The sequence below is a fragment of the Haliaeetus leucocephalus genome, unplaced genomic scaffold (assembly GCF_000737465.1).
Source record: "Haliaeetus leucocephalus isolate CR32 unplaced genomic scaffold, Haliaeetus_leucocephalus-4.0 Scaffold897, whole genome shotgun sequence".
Lineage (NCBI taxonomy): Eukaryota > Metazoa > Chordata > Aves > Accipitriformes > Accipitridae > Haliaeetus > Haliaeetus leucocephalus.
In genome coordinates this window covers 2,217,747-2,226,917 of record NW_010973333.1, presented here as the reverse complement: position 1 = coordinate 2,226,917, position 9,171 = coordinate 2,217,747, and the positions used below count along the sequence as shown (strand labels likewise).

Genomic DNA, 9,171 nt, shown 5'->3' with positions numbered 1-9,171 from the left:
CTTTCAGAGAAAATAAAAAAAGGCATCGCGTAGCGGTTGGGCAGGCGGCGTCCTCCGGCGTCGGGGCGGTCGGTGGGTTTGTCGCGATCCTCGCCCTTACGCAGCGCTGTTCGGTCGTGGTGGCCCTGACGAGGTTTGGACCTGCTGGGGAGCTTCACCTGCTGCTGCTGGGGGCTCGGCGGGCGGCGCGGTATTCCTCCCCTTGTTGCGGTTCTTCTTATGTATTTCCTGTTTCGGGACACGTATTCCGCGTTTTAGGTGATCTTTCATAAGCACCGTGGGGCTTTTGTTGGGTTTTTTTGTTTGGTTGGGTTTTTTTAAACTTGGGACAGAACGCTTACGCAGAGACTTTACAAGTTTTCCCTTTCGTACTAGCAAAATAGCAAATCTCAGGACAATAACAAAGTGTGGCGAAACATCTGTTTCTCCGGTCCAATCGAGTTAAATAAACCTTTGCTGTGTTTGATGAGTCATTTTTCAAGAATGAAGTACAGAACACAGCTTTGTGTTTGTTTTGTCTCCCACAACACTTCTTCTCCACTTCTTATATAAGAGAACTCTATACTTGAAAGTATAGAGAAGATTCGAGACGTCCTCTTGAAACAGTCAAGTTGTCAACATTCATAATACAGTGATTTGGATGAAGTCAGTTCCATTTATGTGCAACATAGAAAATTAGATGTTTGCTTAACACAAATTCATGATGCTCTTGTTTGATGGTACTTTATAATCAGTCTCACCTCACGGTAAAACATGCTGGCTTTGTCATGCACCACTCTAGCCAATAACCAAAAGCATGACGATTCTTCTTGCAGTGTATTCTACTGAAGTAGAGCCAAGATCTTCACATTAGTTGTTAAAAGGAAGAAAAAACCTGGTTTTATAGTGTATTAGGATTTTATCTTTAGATACAGGAAAGCTTATTTTAATTTTTGCAGGTAGTAATATGCTTTCTCTCAAGAAATCAGTAATTTCACTGTAAAGACCATGTGCTCATTAAAATATATAAAGTCTGCCAACTTTTCTTCCATGCTTTCCATATTCTTGAATGTTCCTCTGCAATCTAACTTCATTCCACAGCCGCTTGGAAATCTAATCAGAAGTAAATTAGAGTTCACCCTTACCTCTTGAATATTAAAAATACATTTTCATTAATTCTGGAACTTTAAAGTGCTAAACATGGGATGCAAGTTTTCAAACTACTAATTTGACTCTGTTCTAAAACGGAATAATTTTTGAGGTTCATACGTTGCCTTTATGTCTTTATTTTCGTTACTGCTAGATTGTAGGTATACTGAAAATGGCTTTGTGGATCAACCTTTGTACTGGATTGGAGATAACTGCTTTTTGTTTGTTAGAGAGGTTAAAGTAAGCTTTGAAAAGATTGTTAAACAAAACTCTTCAGACGTTTAAAGCAAAACAAAACAAAAGCCCCAAACACAGAGATACCCAGCAGTTCACAAAGAAACAGTCTGTTCATGTTAGTGTTTCTTCATCCTCCAAGGACGTTGAGTTTGCTGTAGAAAGTTCAAGTAACTGTGGTCTTAAATCTCAATTTACCTGAAACTTACATAGTTTAAAATTGTGAGTTTAATAAAAGTGTCAGTGTTTTGTATTCATTATGGAAAAAATACAAATAAGCAATACAAGATACAAGCTGTGTAAAATCCACTTATGTAAGAATTTAAACTATTATTTAGTTGAATGGCAACTTACAATAAATATGCTTCCATTACTGTTGACCTTTTTGAATTTATTGTAAGCTGATACTCTAAAGCACTTTTTCAGCTTCTCTTTCACTGCTTTGCACTTCACTTTCATTTCTTTTTAGCAGTTCATACTCAGGAGAGACTTTCACTGAAACATTTTTGAGGTTCACCTGCGCAAGAAGACCCAAAGACGGTTCAGTTCTCAATTTATAGCTTACTGTAGTTCTTATATTCTTTGCTGTTATACAGTTCAGTTAATCTTTCAATTAAGACCTTATTCTTAAAAAGTCTCTTCACCCCTTCCCCCCAGTTGTGGGTTAACACTTTGTCGGTAATAAAGCTGTGATTCTTTTTAGGCAATAAATTTCAAAACTTCTGTATCTCATTCTAAAGAAGTCCCTATAGTATGTGTAATCAAGTTGGATTACATGCTACTTTTTTCAAGAATGCTTTTTGTTCCTTTTCCCCCGCTCTTGGCATTCTGGCACAGTTATCTTTGTTTTTCTGCCAAGCTCATATTTATCAGAATGAGGTATGCTAATCTTATATACCGTACTTTGCATTTACTTAGTACTTTCCATTTGCAGATCTTAACTGAGTTTGTAAAACATTAATGTGGAACTGTGAATGCCATTTCAGAAGTATTAGTGAACTTCACTAAGACTTGGATTTGGTGCTTTTGGTAGCTTCACTACACTGAATTGGACATTTGGAGAATGCAGCCTGGAGTGTCTGAATCCCAACCTTATGTGCTTGCCATAAACCTGGTCAGATTATATTGCGTTTCAGTTTTTCTTTAATAATTAAACTTCAGCGATTGTTGCCTTGTGTATTTTAAAGACAAGAGTGTAAAGACATCTGTAGGCAGTCCCTCTTGAAGTCTGTGTCAGTGTGCTTGCTCTGACAGAGGCCAGTATCGAATACTGAAGGGGAGAGCATAAGGATAGGGCAGGCACACAAAAATAACTTTCTTGTTTCTGGCTTCCTGAACCAAAAGTTATACTTGTATTTTTTACAGCTCTTAATGGATTACCTCTCTCAGTTCACTTAATTTCTCCTCAACCTAACCTTTAGTTTCCATAATGTTCTTACAGCAAGGAGTTAGACAATCTAGCTGTGCATTTCATGAGAAATTTCTTTATCTGCTTTAAACCTTTTACCTGGTGATTTAATTTAATATCTCTGCTTCTTGGACGTGAGAAACTGTAAATTATCTATCTTCCCCTTTTTAGGCAGTTTGGGGGTGGGGTGGGGGATATAGGTCTCTTAGTATTCCTCTGCTGCCAGCACTTTTACTTTTTAACCATCTTCAGGTGGAAGAATCCTGGTCTCTTTAATCTGTCCTGATAAACAGGTGGAAAGCCACTGTAAACTTTTTTTTTTGTCCTTTTCTTGTTCTGTGTGTTCTTTTTGAAAGGTGGAGACAAACATAGCGCTCAGTATTGAGGTACAGCGTGGATTTATACCATAGTGTAATAATGTTTTCTGCTTGTTCTCTGTTCTGTTAGTAATGATTTTTAATGTTCTCTTTCTTCCTGCGAATGCCACTGAATAATGCTCGGCTGGTATTTCCTTAGAAATATATGTAGTAACTCCATAGTCTGTTTATTTACAGCTAATTTATAGCTCATCACTGTAACTAAATACTTCTGGTTTTGTCCAGGTGTGTTACTTTGCACTTACCACTGCTATTTCTTCTGCTTTTTTATCATCCCGTCACTGAGTACTGTGAGACCCTTTGCAGCTCTCTGAGAGCATACCAAAAATTTGTCACCTCGCTGTTCATGTCCTTTTCCAGAAGTTTTGTTAATACATTGAACAGGTTCTTCTTTGCATGCCGTTGGGAGTCCTCTGGTCACTCTAGGCACTTTGAAAGCTGATCATTTACTTCTCATTGTTTCCTGTGTTCAAGACAGTTAGTTATTCATGAAAAGCCTTCTTCCCTTTTTAACCAAAGGCAGCATTACTACTTCAAGAGTTTTTGAGAGAGGTTGTCAAAAGCTTTTTGAAAATTCAGGTTTGTGACAGTGTCCCTGTGCTCTTTGAAGGTATCAGATTTTCCAGGCAGTACTTCTGTCTACAAATGCCACCTTAACACATTCCCGTTGTCATATTTATCTAAGTGTCTGTGAACTCTGTTCTTTCTGGTTTGCATGGTACAAGGATCATCATGGTATCACAACTATCCCATTAGTAGCAGTAGACTTACTGGTTTGTAATACACTGGCTTTCACTTGGGACCTTAAGTTAGTGTCCTGTTTGCTGCCTTTCACTGCTGTGGTACTGAGACCACTTTAGGTGATAAGACCATACTAACAGAGCAGCAATTTTGTAAGTAATTTTCTTGACAACTCTTAACTGAATACTGTCTGGTTTCAGCAGTTTGTTTCAAATGGTTTGGTTTGGTTTGTTTCTGTTTTAAAGTCTCTTCTGTTGTCTTTTCATCGTGGGACACTTCTTTTGACTTGTCACCTGTTAAGAAGTTTTGACATAAGCTCTTCTGTGAGCTTACTGACAAAGGAGGGAGAAATATGTGCTGGTGAATTTTTTTAGGTTTGTTTCGGGGGCAGGGCGGGTGTTCCTAACTGTTTCTGAGGTTTCTGAGAGTGCCCTTTGCTATAATTTTATCTGTACAGTTCATTGCCTTTGTTTATCCATGTTATCTTGTATAGTTTTCGCAAAGACTTTGCAGTTCAGTATGTTCTTTAAACTTTCTCAAATTATTAAATGGTGCTATACTGAATGTTTCTGTAACCCATTTAGGTCCTGCTCAGGTTCCAATGATGTCCCCAAATGGTTCAGTGCCTACTATTTATGTGCCTCCTGGATATGCCCCACAGGTATGTCTCTTCATTTGATTCTTATTTTATTTCTTTTAATGCAGATTATGAGAGTAGAACCTTAATAGCTAATTCAGTGAATTAATGTGTCAAGTTTCAGAGTCACTGTGGTCAAGCAAGTAAGGGGAGATGTGCATAGCATCTCTGTGATGGGAGACATATCACACTGTATATGTGCCTGCTTAGCGATATATTAACTTCTTACATGACAATAATAAGCACAGGTCCTTGTTGAGTTCGGGATTCTAATGTACTAGATGCCCTCTGAATATAAAATGCAATCATGACCCAAATAGCTCATTGTGCAGGACCTGTACTGATTTCTGTGTTAGTGGATGTTTTTTCTTGGCACCATTATAATTTTATGTGTGTACATAGTTCATGTCTGGGACGTTCTCTGCAGGTAGGGAGTGAAACAGATCAGTTAGAAAAAGTAGCAGACAACATTGAAAAAATGTCAGCTGTCCATTGGAGATAAATTATCATACAGTACGTGTTTCCACAGCTTATCTTAAACTGGGGCTCTCATTTTCTCACTGTGGTGTGATTCCTAATTTAGATGCCTGAAAATTAAATGAGAGCTAGATAACCTGGACATCCTTTAAAGTAGATTAAAGGGATGATTCCTCTTGGCAATTTGTGACACCTGTATAATAATGAGTTGTGTGGCCTTTTAGATGGTCTCTCTTTCTCACCTCAACTATAGAACAAGTCTAGGGGTCAGTAGGTCAGACCTGGAAGTTAGAGCAGATGAATACCACTCTCCATAATGTCAGCCTTTCTCATGATGTTCTGTTGTTTGAGCAGTCTACCTCTGACATGCATCCCACGGTGTACACTGAGAAGAGACTACAACATGTAAAATGCAACCAAAAAACCCACAGCGTCTAGCAGATGTTGGACTAATTAACTGAATGGTATAAAAAATTGTCCTCTAGCAAAAGAAAAGGCTGTTAGGTTAGGCAGACTAATATTCTGTGGTTTTACCTTTCATCTGGTGAAAGTTGGCTGATACGTTGATTCATGTATCCTTGAATAGTTAGGAGTTGAATTCCCAAACAGGCAGAAGAAAAATGAATTAAAAATAATCATGAAAGTTCATTTATCTTTAGAGCATAGTAAAAAGTCTTGATTCCTATTAGAATTCATTTTTAAAGAACTGGAAGAATTTTTGAGATAAGGGAAATTCTGAATTCCACCATATTTCTTGAGTACTTAATTTCAGTTGATGAAGTACTTAATGTTTAAAAAGTTGTGTAACCTGTGCCAATCTGAATAATATTTATAAAATGAATTTATCCTTCCTTTGAGGACAGCTTGCAGCAGACAGGCTGAAGGACTGGGCCTTGCTGAGGCATGCTCGTTAGCCTTTTGTTGGAGCTTGTTAGTGCAAGCAGGTGTTTTGCTAACACAGTGCTCTGACTTTTGAACTGAAGGTGCCTCACATCTATGCAGCTGACAGTACAGGTGGAACGAGCTCACATCTGCTGTTTTTGTCTGAGTAGAAGTATCATAGTCCAGGAAAACCTGTAGTTTATAAGGCTTCTGAAGTATTTACTGCTGGCAAAACATACCAGCTGTTGTGGTTTATGATGGAGGTTCCTGTTACAAGCCAGAAGATTTGATAGAGGAGTCTTGCAAACAGGAAGGTCTGACACTATTGAGCGAAGAGTTATCCCAGACTTAATGCAGTCTCAGCAAAGTAACTTACATGGCTTCTTCAGACATAGTATATTTTTAAATGTCAGCAACTGGAGATATATTTTGAGAGAAATTGGAAACCAGCTAAATGTCTAAAGCCATCAGGCTGGAAGAACAACTTCAGCGCAACCATCTTTTGTCTATCCATTTTCATTTAGTTGTACTCTGCCTCTGCTTGCTTCAATTCCTGTTTGGCAGTGATACAGCGCACTGTCCTCTGTTAGAAGTTGGGGATGACTACAGAATAAAGCATATTTATTTTTCTTATATCACATAAATAAAAAGCAATTCATAAGTTGATTTACTTTTCCCTTCCTCTTCTTTTGGAACTGTAGTTTTAGAACTCTGAAAGAAAGCACATCTTTATTCATCCTCTCTAAGCTGTCTATATTCACTGTCTGTAGTGAGTTTTCCAGTGAAGTTTGGTTGGCTCACTCAACCAAACAGGCCTATGCCAGAATACATGTTTTGCTAGCACAATTAGGATAATAGATAGCTTGTGGTTGTTTTTTTTAACTTAAAATTATATACTTGACATGATGCCCTTATTGCTTTTTGGAGTGTTTTTATCTGTGTAGTTGCCTGGTAGAGGCCTACCATTGAGTTGATGTTTGATTTAGAGGCACAGTTAGAGACTTGTCAAACTCTTCATTTTAAACTATTGAACTTAAGGTCTCTGCTGCTATGAATTTGGTATCTATTTCTGAGTTACTTAGGCTATTAGCAGACCCAAGAAAACAAATAAATTATAAACTAAGTAACCTGGTTTTTAATGGAATCTGCTTCCTACATAATCTGAATCTCCTCATAAAATAATGATAAATTATGTAATTTTTTTTGGTAAGCAAAAAGGACTTAAATAATTAAAACTACATTGCAGTGTTTAGAGAATTTCATTGGACAGCAGAAGTCCTAGTTGTATTTACTGCTATTAATATATCCTGCCTTTAGGATACCACACAGCTGTGGTTGCACAGATATGAAGAGTGTTGTCTTTAGTGAAATTACTCTTTCCCAATAAGGGACAATTTCTGTATACTGAAAATAGTCAGCCCATCTTTTAAAGTCACGCGGTATGTATGTATTTTAAAGCTGTGTTCGCTTCGTTCATTTATATTAATTTCCAGCACTCTATTTATGTAAGTAAGGTGGGATCAGCTCCATTGTGCACATACTTTTATGTCTTCTGAATGTTATTGCACATGCATAGAGATCTTCATTCTGCCATTACACCAGAAGCATACAGCTGTGTCTACGTAACCGTCTTTGCAGTACAGTAGTGAAGTTTTGAAACAATTTCCTACACCAACCTCACTTACCTTGCATTGGTTCAGCTACCAGGATAATTTTGGGGTGTACAGATTAGATTTCTGTCAGAGAAAACAAAAGCAGAAGCTCTGTTCCAGATGTACCAGATGCACACCAACCCCTTATGGAGACATGGTGAAACCAATGATTGATCCTCTAAGCCGCTTTCTGTCATGGGCTTGGCGGAGGTGTTCACACCAGGGCATGGGACTAAATCTAGCCAAGCATAATACCCTTAAGCTTAAACAGTGGAGTTGAAAGCAGCTTAGCACTAAGTGCTTTGATCTGTTGAGTTGCTTCTGTTGCACCAGGTGGACATTGGTGTACACGTACATGTCCCCACCTCATTTCAAATGTCAGTGTACACTTACAACATAGGGTTGCCTTGTCCCCTGCTTTTGAATGTAGTCATGATATTCCAGATTCTGTTCTTCTCCCCCTTTTCTGGATAAAAGTTTAATCCAAAAACTTACATTGCGGTCCCTGCTGTGGCATTATTTTACAGCATTTTACTAGGAAGTGGAGAACAATTTATGCATTGGCATCCCAGACACTAAAGTTATTGGACACCGCAATACATACAAGTCAAATTACGCCAAGATAATCTCTAGATATTGCCAACAGTCATGTACTTTTGTGAATTTACCAGTAGTGACACAGACATCTAGAGAGGATAATGATGGTGTTCTTCCCTGTCTGTGATGTGCTACAGGACCGGTCCCCTGTTTCTGGTCCGGTTGATGACCGACCCTCGTTTAGCGAGGAGCATTTTCTGCTTCAGTACTTTCTAGAGGATGTGCCTTTGTGCCCTGCTCTCCGCCAGAGCCCTGCGTGCTGCATGTACTGTGCCCAGCACACCTCAGCTCCGTGCATCTTGCATGACCACACTTACTCTCATCGTGGGATTGCGTATGCTGCTTTCGCTTCTTCGAACTTCTAGCAACTTTGCTAAGGGCTGCGCTTAGGTCCCTCGGCCGAAGGCTGTCGTGTCACATCTTCCATTTGCCGTTTTTGCGCAAGAAGTCTCTTTGCACACCAGAGTCTGGCAGAGGCTGTCACAACGGCCCCCGTTCCTGAGTAGCATGTGGTTTCCTTCAGGGTGCGAGACATTTTAACAGGTGGGGCGGGGAGAAAAGAAAAACACCTTCTCTTTTTCAAAACTACCTTGAGTTGCGGAGGAGTCTTGAGAGGGCTGACTACCATCCTGCTAGGTTTTTTTTCTCTAACAGCTTGATGCAGATGAAGGCTGCTGCACGCTAACGGGTGCTGTGTGGCAAGTGCCTCCTGGGTTAGCGTTGGTGGACCGTGTTGGGAACAGAGCAAAGACCAGACACTGTTGTGCCTTTTCCCTCACTGTTTGTGCGGAGTGAGGTCTGTCCTCCCACCGAATCACTTCTAGGGAGCAATCTAGTTGTTACACTGTAGAACAAATCCTAGGAGCAGTGTAGCATACAAGCGATGTCAATGAGGGTGGAAACAGGACCGTGGGGAAAAGCTAGGATCATGCCATAAATATATCTGGTTGTTTATAAGATGCTGTTACAGTCAGATTTTTTTTAACAGTGTTTTTCCCCATCACATTGAGAAATTAATGGCATTTTTGCAGTTAATAT

General features: G+C 39.2%; 1 protein-coding gene across 1 annotated transcript in view; it reads left to right on the top strand.

The window, feature by feature from the left end:
• The window catches only part of FNDC3A (fibronectin type III domain containing 3A), a 121,768-nt gene that overhangs the window by 62,870 nt on the left and 49,727 nt on the right, over positions 1-9,171 (top strand). Inside the window, exon 4 of the mRNA XM_010583379.1 lies at positions 4,473-4,549. Coding sequence (XP_010581681.1) covers positions 4,473-4,549 — 77 coding nt within the window. The remainder of the gene's footprint in view (positions 1-4,472; positions 4,550-9,171) is intronic.